The 21,896-nt window shown below is 40.2% G+C and overlaps 1 protein-coding gene across 2 annotated transcripts in view; it reads right to left on the minus strand.

The window, feature by feature from the left end:
- The window catches only part of LOC124253236 (zinc metalloproteinase-disintegrin-like batroxstatin-3), a 50,903-nt gene that overhangs the window by 18,512 nt on the left and 10,495 nt on the right, over positions 1 to 21,896 (minus strand). The window contains exons 8-17 of one of the 2 annotated variants that reach the window (XM_046686975.1): positions 11,796 to 11,948; positions 11,122 to 11,263; positions 10,526 to 10,654; positions 6,554 to 6,605; positions 6,264 to 6,413; positions 2,652 to 2,774; positions 2,369 to 2,491; positions 2,060 to 2,182; positions 1,673 to 1,795; positions 1,121 to 1,240 (exon numbers count right to left, since the gene is read on the minus strand). In XM_046686975.1, the coding sequence (XP_046542931.1) occupies positions 1,121 to 1,240; positions 1,673 to 1,795; positions 2,060 to 2,182; positions 2,369 to 2,491; positions 2,652 to 2,774; positions 6,264 to 6,413; positions 6,554 to 6,605; positions 10,526 to 10,654; positions 11,122 to 11,263; positions 11,796 to 11,948 (1,238 nt within the window). The remainder of the gene's footprint in view (positions 1 to 1,120; positions 1,241 to 1,672; positions 1,796 to 2,059; positions 2,183 to 2,368; positions 2,492 to 2,651; positions 2,775 to 6,263; positions 6,414 to 6,553; positions 6,606 to 10,525; positions 10,655 to 11,121; positions 11,264 to 11,795; positions 11,949 to 21,896) is intronic. The other variant, XM_046686976.1, reaches the window with a different exon arrangement.

A 21,896-nucleotide genomic window follows, 5' to 3' on the forward strand; every position in this document is an offset into this window, starting at 1 on the left:
AACCACAGGAAACAGGGGATGTATACTGACAACCACAGGGAACAGGGGATGTATACTGACAGCCACAGGAAACAGGGGACGTATACTGACAACCACAAGGGAACAGGGGATGTATACTGACAACCACAGGTAACAGGGAGTCTATACTGAGGACCACAGGGAACAGGGGATGTATACTGACAACCACAGGGAACAGGGGATGTATACTGACAACCATGGGTAACAGGGGATGTATACTGACAACCACAGGGAACAGGGGATGTATACTGACAACCACAGGGAACAGGGGATGTATACTGACAACCACAGGGAACAGGGGATGTATACTGACAACCACAGGGAACAGGGGATGTATACTGACAACCACAGGGAACAGGGGATGTATACTGACAACCACAGGGGGTAACAGGGGATGTATACTGACAACCACAGGGAACAGGGGATGTATACTGACAACCACACAGGGGGAACAACAGGGATGTATACTGACAACCATGGGTAACAGGGGATGTATACTGACAACCACAGGGAACAGGGGATGTATACTGACAACCACAGGGAACAGGGGATGTATACTGACAACCACAGGGAACAGGGGATGTATACTGACAACCACAGGTAACAGGGGATGTATACTGACAACCACAGGGAACAGGGGATGTATACTGACAACCACTGGGAACAGGGGATGTATACTGACAACCACAGGGAACAGGGGATGTATACTGACAACCACAGGGAACAGGGGATGTATACTGACAACCACAGGGAACAGGGGATGTATACTGACAACCACACTGGGAACAGGGATGTATACTGACAACCACAAGGGAACAGGGATGTATACTGACAACCACAGGGAACAGGGGATGTATACTGACAACCACAGGGAACAGGGGATGTATACTGACAACCACAGGGAACAGGGGATGTATACTGACAGCCACAGGGAACAGGGAGTCTATACTGACAACCACAGGAAACAGGGGATGTATACTGACAACCACAGGGAACAGGGGATGTATACTAAACAACCACAGGGAACAGGGGATGTTTACTGAGAACCATATTATTTTCATGGGACAGTAGAACTTTTTGTAAGTGTTGATCAACGTCTCACCAATTTGACTGCTATCTTTCATGTCTGTGCAAGTCCCGCAGCAAATGTTGTCATTGTTGTAGCAGCCAACGGGATACTCCAAAGACTCACAGTCTTTGTGCTTGTCACCATATTCACAACCTGAAGAAAACTACATCTGTATATATCAGTATGTCCATAGTAACCAATGGGATTAGGGATTATCTGTCGGCTCAGTCAATAGTCATCTGAAGAGACATAAAATAATCTTTGAATGGCATATTTTGGTATACTTCACCAAATGACCGATTGGGAAGCCCACATAGGTAAACCAATTTTCAGCAATTTGCATTAATGCTGATTTAGCAGTTCCTGCAGTTCATTCCAACAATGGAAGACGTAAATATTCAGTGTGTACGTCTCTGCAAACAAGGACAGCAAGGAAATAAATAGCAGGAACTGCTAAATCATCATGAAGCAAACAATATTACAGGCATATAGTGAAGTATGCCAAAATATGCCATTTTAAACCACGGATGAGTCTTGGATTGGTCGCTATGTACCATGGGTTGAACGACAACATGAGCTACTGACCTACGCGTGTCTTGTTGAGGAAGCTGTCGCAGGTCTTGCAGCAGAACTCGCTGTTGAGATAGCAGCCGTAGGGTTTGTCCAGCTCGGTCTCACACCACTGGCTTCTGTCGCCGAACTCACAGCCTAGGATGGGAGGACTAGGTTAACAACACCGGAACCTACATTCAATGTACATAATGTTTATAACACCACCTTATATACCAATGGGAATCAAGCCCATGACTTCATTGTCAGGGGGGATTTGTTTAACCATCAAGCTACCCTTATGCTGCACTGGCGTCAACACGCTTTATACACTCACTTAAACACACACGTGCAATCTTTTTAAAGTACATGCGCTGGATGAAAGGGGCCTACGTTACTAAAACCTATCTGTGATCCCTGTACCTGGGTTATCAGGGTTGTAGTATTGGGGACATGTGCCACAGCATAGCACACCGTTCTTGTAGCAGTCATACGGAGGATGGAGTGTCGTCTCACACCAAGTACTTCGGTCTCCGTACTCGCAACCTGAAAAATTACAGTGTTTTGAAACATTTGGCGTAGATTAAAATCAGGACATATCTGAATTAAATAAAGTACGTTCACAGCAAAAATAACTTGGTTTCCGTATCAATATTTCAGTGTTGGTCATACGTTCTCCTTGGTTTTGTCTCATATCGATATGTCTATTATGTCTGATTAACACCGACTTACCTACTCGTGATTGGTTGAAGTGGTTTGCGCAGGTGCCACAACACAGGTCCTCGTTGTCATAGCATTCAAAGGGTGGATTTAGGGTTGTGTTACACCAAAGACTTCTGTCGCCATATGGACAGCCTGAAATGTAGATCTGTTTTCATGAATCCCGCACTAAGTAGTATATATCGCAAGAAGTGGACATCCCTATAGCAGGAATGACAAGAGTTCGTACAAACACACCTCATGCCTCCTGGAACTGTTTTCGAACTTTATAATATTTGTGACACACAAGACTCACTTGGCCGAGTGAGGTCCTTGTACATCTTGCAGGTGCCGCAGCAGAGGTTCTCGTTCTTGTAGCAGCCCATGGGGATGATGAGGTCGGTGCGACACCACGAACTCTTGTCGCCGAACTCACACCCTGCAGCAACACCATACAAGCCTTATCATTATACGGTTATGTACCATCAACACGTCACAACATGATACATCTGGAGTCCTGGCATTCACACATTAACTACAGGAATGCACTGTACCTTCAATCTTGAGTGAGTGCATGTTGTTTTACACCGCAGTCAACACTATGTTCCTACATCATATAGTTCTGGAAATAATCCATTCTACGAAACACACTGACTGAAAGCATATGCTACAATTCCTTTAGGCAGAAGAACCTGTTCTTCCTTGGAAGTCTCGTGTGGTAAAACACACATGATGGATCTGAAATAGTTATATGCGAGACTATTTTTCGTAACGTATATTTCGACATTGTATCAGGTATTTTCAATAAGTAATGTAAAAGAAAGTTATCACTTTTAAAGTAATTGCAAAAAAACAACAACTCTGGTACAGGTTTTAATCCAACCAGAAAACATTCGCCAAAACGCCACATGGTCCTGATAACAACGCAGCTGTCCAAAAAATTCGTAGGAATTGTGCATTTTTCAAAACGTGAAAAACGTAATTGAGGGACATTGGTCCAAATGCACGTGCATGATTGTGGCACTAATACCGCTGCTGGACAGAGAAAGCATGCAGTAACCAAAAGACCACCACGAATATGCCAAGACTTTACGCAAGCGCAACGAGACAGGGCGATCGGTATGACAATTAGGGGGCTTCAAAACGTCAGCTGGCAAAACCTTCAATTACAGCCAGGCCACCATCAGCAAATTGATAAACCACTACCAGAAAATAGGCCAGACCCAAGACCACGACAAAAGGCGACAGCACTACGACACGACGACTTGGTATGGCTGGTATACGTGCCTCCCGCCCATCTCATGGAATGGTCCTGGCCCGTCTACACCGTCAACGCAGATTGCAATGGGCACGAACTGTACAGCAGTGACGTGACTGGGAGAGAGTGCTCACTTAAAAAACGATGGCAGAGTTCTAGTTGTTTGACGTAGAGGAGAGAGACTGGCGACAAACTGCGTTCAAGACGTTCATCCGTTCTTTAGAGGAAGTGTAATGGTATGGGGGTCCCATTTGTGATTAGAAAACAAGATTGACTATCATCCGAGTAAGTCTGAATGCCCAGCGATACAGGGATGAAGCGTTGGGACCTTTTGCGGTGCCCTTTATTCGACAACAGCCAAGAGGAGTCATTTAGCAGCACGACAACGCAAGGCTTCACACTCCCAGAATTGCACAACACTAACGTCAACGTATTGACTTGTCCAGCGAATTCTACAGACATGAACCCCATTGAACATCTCTTGGATCATATTGATCGTCAGCTGAGACAGGGTGTACCACCTACAGCGAACCGACACGAACTTGTACAGACTCTCTTGGACTTATGGAACATGATTCTGCTGCATCCACCGACTGACGACGTCAATGAGGAGACGTGTGTTGGCGTACATGGATGCCAAGGGTGGTCACACTCGCTATTGATGACGTGTCCCCTGACTCCTGTCTCAATTTGTGCACTTTTTGAATAAACTCTTATTTGTATAATTTGTAATTTTGACCCATTGACTCTTTCCTAATGAATTACGGCAAATGTAAGACCAGCATTTAAACCACAGATGAGTCTTGGATTGATCTATATGTACCACGGGTTGAACAACAGCATTTATCTTACCTTCATGTAACATACTTTAATTTAATTGGTCAATGACAGTTTAACAAGTTTCCGTGTCACCCTCCAAGGAGGGTAACAACTGGAAAACATATTACCCGCTGCCACGGTAACCGCCAAGCTCTCCGCCGAGAAGCTGAAGCGCTAACAATCGTATGACGTCATAATATGACGCATGCCGTGCCCGGAGTTCGAAAACCCTTCGATCAGCTGTTTTTGTGTTCACTTTGTACAGATGTATTTTACCGACTTTCACTGCTTTATTTAAGCTATTTTATACATTGAGTGATTTGCACACTCAGCTTAAACATAATTTAAACAATTTCTATAGCAGTTTATTGTTTGTCAGAATATGTTTCACTGATGTTAAAAATCCAGTCGAGAGACAGACGCCATTTTGTTTGCATGTCATATAGTCGGTAGCGATCTTTAACATAGAATAAAAAGATATATTTTACATTTAACATGGCGGTAAGATAAATACGTAGTATGCTTCTCCCTCGGGTAATACGGTCTGATGTATGCCTCTTTGTAGACTAACGTTTAGTCCCTGAATACATATAAATTTGATAGTAGCAAATAAACCCATTTAAATTGAAAAGGAGCCCCAGTGAGACCAGAGATTCAGGGACTAATAACATCTGCATTGGGGCTATACGTGCTGGGGTCATTATCAATTAGAAGTCACATCGTGTAACCATCAGATAACGTTTTATGTGACAGGCATATTTATTGGCCCTTGTGTTAAGCCCTGTCCCATCTCCATGGAGTCTGACCAGAGTGCTGTCATCACCTCATGTGGCCCAGTCAAGCCCCTACTGCTTAAATGTTTGGAAACTTCAACCCACAATGTTACTTGAAGGCTAGATGTCAAGGTGCAAGATCTATCTGGATCACCAACAAAATTATCTTTATAGAAAACCCCTTTATAGAAGAAAACTGTTCAATGGAAGTGAAAAGACTAGCGCCTGTCCTATGCTTGAGGATGTTCTGGGTATTTTTATTCAAGAGTGGTATACAAACATTGTAAAAATTGAATCGGTGTAGTGACAAAAGTATGCGAAAAAGTCAACCAGTTGAGTTCACAGTTGGCCTGCCATATGTGCACCCAAGTCAGGCATGGAAATAATACTTTTTATCATTCAGGATGAAATTTTGCTTGATTTGTCTCTTAAAGAGCAAAAACTGTGCACAAGGCCTCCACTATAGCTTGTGTCACCCCATGTTAATTAAGAGTTGACAGATTAACATGTGAGGCAAGATTCCAGACCACTGGTGAGGATGTTGGTCCGGCCAGCCATGGCAGTTAGATATGTTTGTAACCCGACCCCCAAAGTGAGTAAGTTTTCTTGCAGATGTTAACGGACCCTGAACCTGAGGAAATCTAGACTTGCTTTATTTAGGGCTAAGCATTGGGGAAAATAATTGGTTCAGGGACTGTGAGACAGACTAGCCTCTTTGTAGCAGTATCATCAGTCGCCTACCGGCTCGGGTGACACTGCTACAAAGAGTCGTACATCAGACCGTATTACCCTCGAGAGAAGCATACAACTTATAGACTGTGGTTTTGATCCACTGACCTACGCGTGTCAGTCAAATTACTGTCAAATGAATTCTGTTTGTGAAATAATAATCATAAATCTCACATGCGTCTTTGTTTCTATATTTTGGTCAAGTGACGTCGGTGATACCTTATTCTTCCCGGTAGTATAGATAGATCAATACTTGTCACAAGCAGGAAACAGTCTCTCGAGTGGATGGTTAGTTTTAAGCGGATAGTGTTTTGTCTGACGTAATCCTTGAAATTTCAGATTCGAATACCTGGTATGCCTTTGTTTATTTCTGTACATGAGAGGCAGCAACGAGATCTCGTATTATCATCGTAGCACATTTCCGGTTCATAAAACACCAACTGTGCGCATGTGTAGTTCTTCCAAACAATACCGGGCTGGTCTCCCTGGGGACAGTAGTCTAGAACAGAACGGCAGTACATGAGTAAATACATGTTTGTTAAGGTCACTTTTCGTCCTCCTTTAAATTCAGCCAGTATAATGAGAACTCGTATTAATCAGCGTCTAAATATCAAATGGAGAGGATATAGTTCTACCTACCCAAGGATTCCACTCCCTTGTTGCTGAGGACACACCTTCCCTTGTCACATACCTACAACGAACCAAGGTATCTGGTTAGATAAATACTATAGTGAAATTATCAACTAGGTTTTGTTTGATTCCGTAACCTATCCCGTCTGGAGAAGACGCCCTCGTCCTCATCCAGGATATGTTACAAACGCAAGGAGGTGATCTGGTGGCTCAGTGAAGCAGTGCCTCGACTTTCCATCTCCCAGTAACATTATAGTTTTACATTGTAAAGATAGAAGAAACTCGCCATCTCTCAGTAACATTATTGCTGTACGTCGTAAGGATAGTAGAGAGTATCCGTCTCTCAATAACATTATAGCTTTACATGCTAAGGATAGTAGAGACTCTCCATCTTCCAGTAACATTACAGCTTTACATCCTAAGGATAGTAGAGACTCTCCATCTTCCAGTAACATTACAGCTTTACATGCTAAGGATAGTAGGGACTCTCCATCTTCCAGTAACATTATAGTTCTACATGCTAAGGATAGTAGGACTCTCCATCTTCCAGTAACATTATAGTTCTACATTGTAAGGATAGTAGAGACTCTCCATCTTCCAGTAACATTATAGTTCTACATTGTAAGGATAGTAGAGACTCTCCATCTCTCAGTAACATTATAGCTTTACATGCTAAGGATAGTAGAGACTCTCCATCTTCCAGTAACATTATAGTTCTACATGCTTAGGATAGTAGAGACTCTACATCTTCCAGTAAAATTGTAGTTTTACATTGTAATGATAGTAGAGACTTTCCACCTTCCAGTAACATTATTGTTCTACATTGTAAGGATAGTAGAGACTCTACATCTTCCAGTAAAATTGTAGTTTTACATTGTAATGATAGTAGAGACTTTCCACCTTCCAGTAACATTATTGTTCTACATTGTAAGGATAGTAAAGAATCTCCATCTCCCAGTAACATTATAGTTCTGTAATGTAAGGATAGTAGGGACTCTCCATCTTCCAGTTACATTATAGTTCTACATTGTAAGGATAGTAGAGACTCTCCATCTCTCAGTAACATTATAGTTCTACATTGTAAGGATAGTAGAGACTCTCCATCTCCCAGTAACATTATAGTTCTACATTATAAGGATGGTAGAGACTCTCCATCTTCCAGTAACATTATTGTTCTACACTGTAAGGATAGTAGGAACTCTCCATCTCCCAGTAACATCATAGTTTTACATTGTAAGGATAGTAGAGACTCTCCATCTCCCAGTTACATTATAGTTCTTTATTGTAAGGATAGTAGGGACTCTCCATCTTCCAGTAACATTATAGTTCTATATTGTAAGGATAGTAGAGACTCTCCATCTCCCAGTAACATTGTTCTACATTGTAAGGATAGTAGAGACTCTCCATCTCCCAGTAACATTATAGTTTTTACATTGTAAGGATAGTAGGGACTCTCCATCTCCCAGTAACATTATAGTTCTACATTGTAAGGATAGTAGAGACTCTCCATCTCCCAGTAACATTATAGTTCTACATTGTAAGGATAGTAGAGACTCTCCATCTCCCAGTTACATTATAGTTCTACATTGTAAGCATAGTAGAGACTCTCCATCTCCCAGTAACATTATAGTTTTACATTGTAAGGATAGTAGAGACTCTCCATCTTCCAGTAACATTATAGCTTTACATGCTAAGGATAGTAGAGACTCTCCATCTTCCAGTAACATTATAGTTCTACACTGTAAGGATAGTAGGGACTCTCCATCTCCCAGTAACATTATAGTTTTACATTGTAAGGATAGTAGAGACTCTCCATCTCCCAGTTACATTATAGTTTTACATTGTAAGGATAGTAGGGACTCTCCATCTTCCAGTTACATTATAGTTCTACATTGTAAGGATGGTAGAGATTCTCCATCTCCCAGTAACATTGTAGTTCTACATAGTAAGGATAGTAGGGACTCTCCATCTTCCAGTAACATTATAGTTCTACATTGTAAGGATAGTAGAGACTCTCCATCTTCCAGTTACATTATAGTTCTACATTGTAAGGATAGTAGAGACTCTCCATCTCCCAGTAACATTATAGTTTTACATTGTAAGGATAGTAGAGACTCTCCATCTCCCAGTTACATTATAGTTCTACATTGTAAGGATGGTAGAGATTCTCCATCTCCCAGTAACATTGTAGTTCTACATAGTAAGGATAGTAGGGACTCTCCATCTCCCAGTAACATTATAGTTCTACATTGTAAGGATAGTAGAGACTCTCCATCTTCCAGTTACATTATAGTTCTACATTGTAAGGATAGTAGAGACTCTCCATCTCCCAGTAACATTATAGTTCTACATTGTAAGGATAGTAGAGACTCTCCATCTCCCAGTAACATTGTAATTCTACATAGTAAGGATAGTAGGGACTCTCCACCTCCCAGTTACATTATAGTTCTGCATTGTAAGGATAGTAGAGACTCTCCATCTCCCAGTAACATTATTGTTCTACATTGTAAGGATGGTAGAGATTCTCCATCTCCCAGTAACATTATAGTTTTACATTGTAAGGATAGTAGGGACTCTCCATGTCCCAGTAACATTATTGTTCTACATTGTAAGGATAGTAGAGATTCTCCATCTCCCAGTAACATTATAGTTCTATATTGTAAGGATAGTAGAGACTCTCCATCTCCCAGTTACATTATAGTTCTACATTGTAAGCATAGTAGAGACTCTCCATCTCCCAGTAACATTATAGTTCTACATTGTAAGGATAGTAGAGACTCTCCATCTTCCAGTAACATTATAGCTTTACATGCTAAGGATAGTAGAGACTCTCCATCTTCCAGTAACATTATAGTTCTACACTGTAAGGATAGTAGGGAATCTCCATCTCCCAGTAACATTATAGTTCTACATTGTAAGGATGGTAGAGATTCTCCATCTCCCAGTAACATTGTAGTTCTACATGTAAGGATAGTAGAGACTCTCCATCTCCCAGTTACATTATAGTTTTACATTGTAAGGATAGTAGGGACTCTCCATCTTCCAGTTACATTATAGTTCTACATTGTAAGGATGGTAGAGATTCTCCATCTCCCAGTAACATTGTAGTTCTACATAGTAAGGATAGTAGGGACTCTCCATCTTCCAGTTACATTATAGTTCTACATTGTAAGGATAGTAGAGACTCTCCATCTCCCAGTAACATTATAGTTTTACATTGTAAGGATAGTAGAGACTCTCCATCTCTCAGTAACATTATAGTTTTACATTGTAAGGATAGTAAAGACTCTCCATCTCTCAGTAACATTATAGTTTTACATTGTAAGGATAGTAGCGACTCTCCACCTTCCAGTAATATTATTGTTCTCCATTGTAAGAATAGTAAAGACTCTCCATCTCTCAGTAACATTATTGTTCTACATTGTAAGGATAGTAGACACTCTCCATCTCCCAGTAACATTATAGCTTTATATGCTAAGGATAGTAGAGACTCTCCATCTTCCAGTAACATTATAGTTTCACATTGTAAGGATAGTAGAGACTCTCCATCTTCCAGTAACATTAGAGTTTTATATTGTAAGGATAGTAGGGAATCTCCATCTCCCAGTAACATTATAGTTCTATATGGTAAGGATAGTAGGGACTCTCCATGTCCCAGTAACATTATAGTTTTACATTGTAAGGATAGTAGAGATTCTCCACCTCCCAGTAACATTATAGTTCTACATTGTAAGGATAGTAGAGACTCTCCATCTCCCAGTAACATTATAGTTTTACATTGTAAGGATAGTAGAGACTCTCCATCTTCCAGTAACATTATTGTTCTACATTGTAAGGATAGTGGGGACTCTCCATCCTCAACTAGCGTTATATGAGAGATCACCGACCAGTGTCTCGACAGGTCTCTTCCTCTGGTCACCTGATAACAATAGCAGAAACCCTGTCCACTTGCTGACCCGGGTTCAATCTGTGGCCACTTGCCTTCTTATTGCCACAAGCGTATCCGTCCGACCCTTCATAGTTGTTGCATATGTTGTGCGCCGAGTTGCTCACATGGCACCATATGTTGGTACAGATGTGGCTGTAATCTTCTGGTTTGGAGTAGAAATCCTGGGGTAAAAATTGATATAGGTGTATACCAAGTGTAGGCGCATGTTGTAAAAAGAGAGTAAGAAATACAGTTCGCTCTACTACCATCTATAGTGTAATAAAGTGCACTTTTGCCCTGAACTATTATAGTTAAAGTACGCTGAGTGCTTTAACGGTATAATAGTTCAGGGTTTGATTCCCGAATCCCTCACGTTAAGAATATAAATATATGTTTAAACTGTAGAAACTAACGTAAACACTTTTCTAAATATAAACATGTTTTCAAATTAAAGCATCTACAACTTCTTGTCAACGACATTACACCTAATATGTCATTATTTGATGATCAGAATGAGCTACTCTGTGGTGACAGTTTACTTGTTGACATTTCAACGCTCTATCAAAAGCATAAACACTAATCTTAAACTCTGCAAACTGGCATCAGTCGATTACGTATATATATTTTTCTACAGCGAAGTGTCCCCTACCCTGCAGAAGTAGGATCCCCTGCCCTCAATGAGCTCACACTGCTGGTCAGGTGTGTACAGCTCACCCATGTGGATGCTGGTTGTAGGACCCTCGTTTTTCTCCACCTCGTGCTTATTTTGGAGGAGGCACAGATTCCTATCTCTAGATAACCAACGAAATGTCATAACATGAAATCAACTTTGCCTTGACAAACGGAATGTATGTAACCAACACCGGTCACTTGTATTACATGCCTGTTGTAAATGTAACCATGAGAACATCGTACTTGATGGTCATTTTCTCAGCTTCTGAGGTTTCTACAGATTGTGCCCTTGAACCAAACTCTTTCATGCAAGTACAGGGCGGCGTGTTTAAACCAAAGAAATGGTTTCAAGGACATCGTTTTTGCTTCAAACCTCATATGGTGAATTGCTTCTCAGACAAATTAATTTGTTTACAGACTAGTGTCAGAACCTAAATGCCAATGCACACACATTACAGTAATAAGGCTGATTACAGCTCCAACTGTGTATCAAGATGCTGGCCAGACCTAGCGGTACCACTCCTGGTGGGAAGTCGACAGACGTTTGTCTATGGAAGCATGGGTTCTGACACCATTCACTCTCCGAGTTGATGTTTATTGCCGCGGTATTAAGAGCAAGACTTGCAAACCTCTTCAAACCTCTATACACACCTTCTGAGCTGAGACAACAGCGTTTCGATATATTCCACACTGCACGGAGACAGGTACCATCTGTTTGTGGAGTTGATCTCTATTACTGACGCCATCAGGAAGCCGTCACCAGCATTACATGCGTTCTCTTCTCCGTCATGTCTGGCGCCCAGACTGAAGAACAAACGGAAAGCTAATTGCATGCAAATGCTTACCTTTGCCTGTAATAGTGACAGTCTGGTATGTATATCTGACATGTTACATACCTTCAGACAGTCTGGTATGTATATCTGACAAATCACATACCTTCAGACAGTCTGGTATGTATATCTGACACATTACATACCTTCAGACAGTCTGGTATGTATATCTGACACATTACATACCTTCAGACAGTCTGGTATGTATACCTGACACATTACATACCTTCAGACAGTCTGACACATAACTTACCTTCAGACAGTCTTACATACCTTCAGACAGTCTGGTATGTATATCTGACAAATTATGTATACCTTCAGACAGTCTGGTATGTATATCTGACACATTACATACCTTCAGACAGTCTGGTATGTATATCTGACACATTACATACCTTCAGACAGTCTGGTATGTATATCTGACATATTACATACCTTCAGACAGTCTGGTATGTATATATGACACATAACATACCTTCAGACAGTCTGGTATGTATATCTGACACATAAAATACCTTCAGACAGTCTGGTATGTATATCTGACAAATTAGATACCTTCAGACGGTCTCGTATGTATACCTGACACATTACATACCTTCAGACAGTCTGGTATGTATACCTGACACATTACATACCTTCAGACAGTCTGACACATAACTTACCTTCAGACAGTCTGGTATGTATATCTGACAAATTAGATACCTTCAGACGGTCTCGTATGTATACCTGACACATTACATACCTTCAGACAGTCTGGTATGTATACCTGACACATTACATACCTTCAGGCAGTCTGACACATAACTTACCTTCAGACAGTCTGGTATGTATACCTAACACATTACATACCTTCAGACAGTCTGGTATGTATATCTGACACATAAAATACCTTCAGACAGTCTGGTATGTATATCTGACACATTACATACCTTCAGACAGTCTGGTATGTATATATGACACATAACATACCTTCAGACAGTCTGGTATGTATATCTGACACATAAAATACCTTCAGACAGTCTGGTATGTATACCTGACACATTACATACCTTCAGACAGTCTGACACATAACTTACCTTCAGACAGTCTGGTATGTATATCTGACAAATTACATACCTTCAGACAGTCTGGTATGTATATCTGACACATTACATACCTTCAGACAGTCTGGTATGTATATCTGACACATTATATACCTTCAGACAGTCTGGTATGTATACCTGACACATTACATACCTTCAGACAGTCTGACACATAACTTACCTTCAGACAGTCTGGTATGTATATCTGACAATTTACATACCTTCAGACAGTCTGGTATGTCTATCTGACACATTACATACCCTCAGACAGTCTGGTATGTCTATCTGACACATTACATACCTTCAGACAGTCTGACACATAACATACCTTCAGACAGTCTGGTATGTATATCTGACAAATTACATACCTTCAGACAGTCTGGTATGTATATCTGACACATAACTTGCCTTCAGACAGTCTGGTATGTATATATGACACATAACATACCTTCAGACAGTCTGGTATGTATACCTGACAAATTACATACCTTCAGACAGTCTGGTATGTATATCTGACAAATTACATACCTTCAGACAGTCTGGTATGTATACCTGACACATTACATACCTTCAGGCAGTCTGACACATAACTTACCTTCAGACAGTCTGGTATGTATACCTAACACATTACATACCTTCAGACAGTCTGGTATGTATATCTGACACATAAAATACCTTCAGACAGTCTGGTATGTATATCTGACAAATTACATACCTTCAGACGGTCTGGTATGTATATATGACACATAACATACCTTCAGACAGTCTGGTATGTATATCTGACACATCTGGAAAATACCTTCAGACAGTCTGGTATGTATACCTGACACATTACATACCTTCAGACAGTCTGACACATAACTTACCTTCAGACAGTCTGGTATGTATATCTGACAAATTACATACCTTCAGACAGTCTGGTATGTATATCTGACACATTACATACCTTCAGACAGTCTGGTATGTATATCTGACACATTATATACCTTCAGACAGTCTGGTATGTATATCTGACACATAAGATACCTTCAGACGGTCTCGTATGTATACCTGACACATTACATACCTTCAGACAGTCTGACACATAACTTACCTTCAGACAGTCTGGTATGTATATCTGACACATTACATACCTTCAGACAGTCTGGTATGTATATCTGACACATTACATACCTTCAGACAGTCTGGTATGTATATATGACAAATTACATACCTTCAGACAGTCTGGTATGTATATCTGACACATAACTTGCCTTCAGACAGTCTGGTATGTATATATGACACATAACATACCTTCAGACAGTCTGGTATGTATACCTGACAAATTACATACCTTCAGACAGTCTGGTATGTATATCTGACAAATTACATACCTTCAGACAGTCTGGTATGTATATCTGACACATTACATACCTTCAGACAGTCTTACACATAACTTACCTTCAGACAGTCTTGTATGTATATCTGACAAATTACATACCTTCAGACAGTCTGGTATGTATATCTGACACATTACATACCTTCAGACAGTCTGGTATGTATATCTGACACATAACATACCTTCAGACAGTCTGGTATGTATATCTGACACATAAAATACGTTCAGACAGTCTGGTATGTATATCTGACAAATTAGATACCTTCAGACGGTCTCGTATGTATACCTGACACATTACATACCTTCAGACAGTCTGGTGCGTATACCTGACATATTACATACCTTCAGACAGTCTGACACATAAATTACCTTCAGACAGTCTGGTATGTATATCTGACAAATTAGATACCTTCAGACGGTCTCGTATGTATACCTGACACATTACATACCTTCAGACAGTCTGGTATGTATACCTGACACATTACATACCTTCAGACAGTTTGACACATAACTTACCTTCAGACAGTCTTGTATGTATATCTGACAAATTACATACCTTCAGACAGTCTGGTATGTATATCTGACAAATTACATACCTTCAGACAGTCTGGTATGTATATCTGACACATTATATACCTTCAGACAGTCTGGTATGTATATATGACACACAACATACCTTCAGACAGTCTGGTATGTATATCTGACATATAAAATACATTCAGACGGTCTCGTATGTATACCTGACACATTACATACCTTCAGACAGTCTGGTATGTATACCTGACACATAAAATACCTTCAGACAGTCTGACACATAACTTACCTTCAGACAGTCTGGTATGTATATCTGACACATTACATACCTTCAGACAGTCTGGTATGTATATCTGACACATTACATACCTTCAGACAGTCTGGTATGTATATATGACACATAACATACCTTCAGACAGTCTGGTATGTATATCTGACATATAAAATACATTCAGACGGTCTCGTATGTATACCTGACACATTACATACCTTCAGACAGTCTGGTATGTACACCTGACACATTACATACCTTCAGACAGTCTGACACATAACTTACCTTCAGACAGTCTGGTATGTATATCTGACACATTACATACCTTCAGACAGTCTGGTATGTATATCTGACACATTACATACCTTCAGACAGTCTGGTATGTATATCTGACACATTATATACCTTCAGACAGTCTGGTATGTATATCTGACACATAAGATACCTTCAGACGGTCTCGTATGTATACCTGACACATTACATACCTTCAGACAATCTGACACATAACTTATCTTCAGGCAGTCTGGTATGTATATCTGACAAATTACATAGCTTCAGACAGTCTGGAATGTATATCTGACACATTACATACCTTCAGACAGTCTGGTATGTATAACTGACACATTACATACCTTCAGACAGTCTGACACATAACAGACCTTCAGACAGTCTGGTATGTATATATGACACATAACATACCTTCAGACAGTCTAGTATGTATATCTGAGACATTACATACCTTCAGACAGTCTGGTATGTATATCTGACACATTTCATACCTTCAGACAGTCTGACACATAACTTACCTTCAGACAGTCTGGTATGTATATCTGACAAATTACATACCTTCAGACAGTCTGGTATGTATATCTGACACATTACATATCTTCAAACAGTCTGGTATGTATATCTGACACATTACATACCTTCAGACAGTCTGGTATGTATATCTGACACATAAAATACCTTCACACAGTCCCGTATGTATATCTGACACATAAAATACCTTCAGACAGTCTGGTATGTATTTCTGACAAATTAAATACCTTCAGACGGTGTCGTATGTATACCTGACACATTACATACCTTCAGACAGTCTGGTATGTATACCTGACACATTACATACCTCCAGACAGTCTGACACATAACTTACCTTCAGACAGTCTGGTATGTATATCTGACAAATAAAATACCTTCAGACAGTCTGGTATGTATATCTGACACATAACATACCTTCAGACAGTCTGGTATGTATGTCTGACACATAACATACCTTCAGACAGTCTGGTATGTATATCTGACAAATTAGATACCTTCAGACGGTCTCGTATGTATACCTGACACATTACATACCTTCAGACAGTCTGGTATGTATACCTGACACATTACATACCTTCAGACAGTCTGACACATAACTTACCTTCAGACAGTCTTGTATGTATATCTGACACATTACATACCTTCAGACAGTCTGGTATGTATATCTGACACATTACATACCTTCAGACAGTCTGGTATGTATATCTGACACATTACATACCTTCAGACAGTCTGGTATGTATATATGACACATTACATACCTTCAGACAGTCTGGTATGTATATCTGACACATAACATACCTTCAGACAGTCTGGTATGTATATCTGACACATTACATACCTTCAGACAGTCTGGTATGTATATCTGACACATTACATACCTTCAGACAGTCTGGTATGTATATCTGACACATTACATACCTTCAGACAGTCTGGTATGTATATCTGACACATTACATACCTTCAGACAGTCTGGTATGTATATGTATCTGACACATTACATACCTTCAGACAGTCTGGTATGTATATCTGACACATAACATACCTTCAGACAGTCTGGTATGTATATCTGACACATTACATACCTTCAGACAGTCTGGTATGTATATCTGACACATTACATACCTTCAGACAGTCTGGTATGTATACCTGACACATTACATACCTTCAGACAGTCTGATCTGACACATAACTTACCTTCAGACAGTCTGGTATGTATATCTGACAGTCTGGTACATTACATACCTTCAGACAGTCTGGTATGTATATCTGACACATTACATACCTTCAGACAGTCTGGTATGTATATCTGACACATTACATACCTTCAGACAGTCTGGTATGTATATCTGACACATAACATACCTTCAGACAGTCTGGTATGTATATATGACACATTACATACCTTCAGACAGTCTGGTATGTATATCTGACACATTACATACCTTCAGACAGTCTGGTATGTATATCTGACACATAACATACCTTCAGACAGTCTGGTATGTATATCTGACACATTACATACCTTCAGACAGTCTGGTATGTATATCTGACACATAACATACCTTCAGACAGTCTGGTATGTATACCTGACAAATTACATACCTTCAGACAGTCTGGTATGTATATCTGACACATTACATACCTTCAGACAGTCTGGTATGTATACCTGACACATTATATACCTTCAGACAGTCTGGTATGTATATCCTTCAGACGGTCTGGTATACCTTCAGACAGTCTGGTATGTATATCTGACAAATTACATACCTTCAGACAGTCTGGTATGTATATCTGACACATTACATACCTTCAGACAGTCTGGTATGTATATCTGACACATTACATACCTTCAGACAGTCTGGTATGTATATCTGACACATTACATACCTTCAGACAGTCTGTACATATACCTTCAGACAGTCTGGTATGTATATCTGACACATTACATACCTTCAGACAGTCTGACACATAAAATACCTTCAGACAGTCTGGTATGTATATCTGACAAATTACATACCTTCAGACGGTCTCGTATGTATATCTGACACATTACATACCTTCAGACAGTCTGGTATGTATACCTGACACATTACATACCTTCAGACAGTCTGGTATGTATACATGAACATTACATACCTTCAGACAGTCTGGTATGTATATCTGACAAATTACATACCTTCAGACAGTCTGGTATGTATATCTGACACATTACATACCTTCAGACAGTCTGGTATGTATATCTGACACATAACATACCTTCAAGTCAGTCTGGTATGTATATATGATACATTACATACCTTCAGTCAGTCTGGTATGTATATATGACACATTACATACCTTCAGACAGTCTGGTATGTATATCTGACACATAACTTACCTTCAGACACTCTGTTATGTATATCTGACACATTGCATACCTTCAGACAGTCTGGTATGTATATCTGACACATTACATACCTTCAGACAGTCTGGTATGTATATCTGACATATTACATACCTTCAGACAGTCTGGTATGTATATCTGACACAACGCACACCTTCAGACAGGTTTCTGATACATCTCACACATGAGCAGGCAGATGCAGAAACACTAAATTCAAACTCTTTGAGATTACTTTGCACCATATTTAACTATTAGTGTTGTGTACGTCAAACACACTCTCAAGCTGAGCCACTTTGATAAACTGACAGTCAATACCTTCGTAAATTTGAAAGTCCTATTATCGTGCAATGTTTATTTTGATGTTTAGCTTAATCAAACAAACTACATTGTCTCCAACATTGCAGTAATTTGTATCCCAGCAACCACTATCATGTGTACTTCTGTGTACCTTCAGTTACTTTGTTTCCCAGCAACCACTATCATGTGTACTTCTGTGTACCTTCAGTTACTCTGTTTACCTTCAGTTACCTTCATTTGTTTCCCAGCAACCACTATCATGTGTACTTCTGTGTACCTTCAGTTACCTTGTTTCCCAGCAACCACTATCATGTGTACTTCTGTGTACCTTCAGTTACTTTGTTTCCCAGCAACCACTATCATGTGTACTTCTGTGTACCTTCAGTTACCTTGTTTCCCAGCAACCACTATCATGTGTACTTCTGTGTACCTTCAGTTACCTTGTTTCCCAGCAACCACTATCATGTGTACTTCTGTGTACCTTCAGTTACCTTGTTTCCCAGCAACCACTATCATGTGTACTTCTGTGTACCTTCAGTTACCTTGTTTCCCAGCAACCACTATCATGTGTACTTCTGTGTACCTTCAGTTACTGTTTGTTTCCCAGCAACCACTATCATGTGTACTTCTGTGTACCTTCAGTTACCTTGTTTCCCAGCAACCACTATCATGTGTACTTCTGTGTACCTTCAGTTACTTTGTTTCCCAGCAACCACTATCATGTGTACTTCTGTGTGTGTACCTTCAGTTACTTTGTTTCCCAGCAACCACTATCATGTGTACTTCTGTGTACCTTCAGTTACTTTGTTTCCCAGCAACCACTATCATGTGTACTTCTGTGTACCTTCAGTTACCTTTGTTTCCCAGCAACCACTATCATGTGTACTTCTGTGTACCTTCAGTTACTTTGTTTCCCAGCAACCACTATCATGTGTACTTCTGTGTACCTTCAGTTACAGTTACCTTTCCCAGCAACCACTATCATCCCAGCAATGTGTACTTCAGTTATCTTGTTTCCCAGCAACCACTTCATGTGTGTACTTCTGTGTACCTTCAGTTCTTTGTTTCCCAGCAACCACTATCATGTGTACTTTCCCAGCACCTTCAGTTACCTTGTTTCCCAGCAACCACTATCATGTGTACTTCTGTGTACCTTCAGTTACCTTGTTTCCCAGCAACCACTATCATGTGTACTTCTGTGTACCTTCAGTTACCTTGTTTCCCAGCAACCACTATCATGTGTACTTCTGTGTACCTTCAGTTACTTTGTTTCCCAGCAACCACTATCATGTGTACTTCTGTGTACCTTCAGTTACCTTGTTTCCCAGCAACCACTATCATGTGTACTTCTGTGTACCTTCAGTTACTTTGTATCCCAGCAACCACTATCATGTGTACTTCTGTGTACCTTCAGTTACTTTGTTTCCCAGCAACCACTATCATGTGTACTTCTGTGTACCTTCAGTTACTTTGTTTCCCAGCAACCACTATCATGTGTACTTCTGTGTACCTTCAGTTACTTTGTTTCCCAGCAACCACTATCATGTGTACTTCTGTGTACCTTCAGTTACTTTGTTTCCCAGCAACCACTATCATGTGTACTTCTGTGTACCTTCAGTTACCTTGTTTCCCAGCAACCACTATCATGTGTACTTCTGTGTACCTTCAGTTACCTTGTTTGCAACCACCTTCAGTTACCTTGTTTCCCAGCAACCACTATCATGTGTACTTCTGTGTACCTTCAGTTACTTTGTTTCCCAGCAACCACTATCATGTGTACTTCTGTGTACCTTCAGTTACTTTGTTTCCCAGCAACCACTATCATGTGTACTTCTGTGTACCTTCAGTTACTTTGTTTCCCAGCAACCACTATCATGTGTACTTCTGTGTACCTTCAGTTACCTTGTCCCAGCAACCACTATCAGCACCTTCCACTCCCAGCAACCACTATCATGTGTACTTCTGTGTACCTTCAGTTACTTTGTTTCCCAGCAACCACTATCATGTGTACTTCTGTGTACCTTCAGTTACCACTATTGTTTCTGTGTACCTTCAGCAAGCAACCACTATCATGTGTGTACCTTCTGTGTACCTTCAGTTACTTTGTTTCCCAGCAACCACTATCATGTGTACTTCTGTGTACCTTCAGTTACCTTGTTTCCCAGCAACCACTATCATGTGTACTTCTGTGTACCTTCAGTTACCTTTGTTTCCCAGCAACCACTATCATGTGTACTTCTGTGTACCTTCAGTTACCTTGTTTCCCAGCAACCACTATCATGTGTACTTCTGTGTACCTTCAGTTACTTTGTATCCCAGCAACCACTATCATGTGTACTTCTGTGTACCTTCAGTTACCTTGTTTCCCAGCAACCACTATCATGTGTACTTCTGTGTACCTTCAGTTACTTTGTTTCCCAGCAACCACTATCATGTGTACTTCTGTGTACCTTCAGTTACTTTGTTTCCCAGCAACCACTATCATGTGTACTTCTGTGTACCTTCAGTTACCTTGTTTCCCAGCAACCACTATCATGTGTACTTCTGTGTACCTTCAGTTAATTTGTATAACAAGAGAAAACCCCGCCTCTGTGTTTTGAAATAAGACCCTTTTGTTCTACAATACAACCCATGAAGGTCCGGGTTAGAATGAACCTTCAGTAACCCATGCTTGTCGTAAGAGGCGACTAACGGAATCGGGTGGTCAGGCTCGCTGGCTTGGTTGACACATGTCATCGGTTCCCAATTGCGCAGATCGATGCTCATGCTGTTGAATGCTGGATTGTCTGGTCCAGACTCGGTTATTTACAGACCGCCGCCATATAGCTGACATATTGCTGAGTGCGACGTAAAACTAAACTCACTCACTCACTCACTCACTCTACAATACAAAGACTTAGTACAGCTATATTATACTGTCACATCTCTATGTTGTTCAAGTAAGCAAGGTACCTCACTCACTCTACAATACAAATACCTAGTACAGTTATATGTTACTGTCACATCTCTATGTTGTTCCATTAAGCAAGGTACCTCACTCACTCTACAATACAAATACCTAGTACAGTTATATGTTACTGTCACATCTCTATGTTGTTACATTGTAGTACAGTTATATGTTACTGTCACATCTCTATGTTGTTCCATAAAGCAAG

The sequence above is a fragment of the Haliotis rubra genome, unplaced genomic scaffold (assembly GCF_003918875.1).
Source record: "Haliotis rubra isolate DU_JTF1 unplaced genomic scaffold, ASM391887v1 Scf536, whole genome shotgun sequence".
Taxonomy (NCBI): domain Eukaryota; kingdom Metazoa; phylum Mollusca; class Gastropoda; order Lepetellida; family Haliotidae; genus Haliotis; species Haliotis rubra.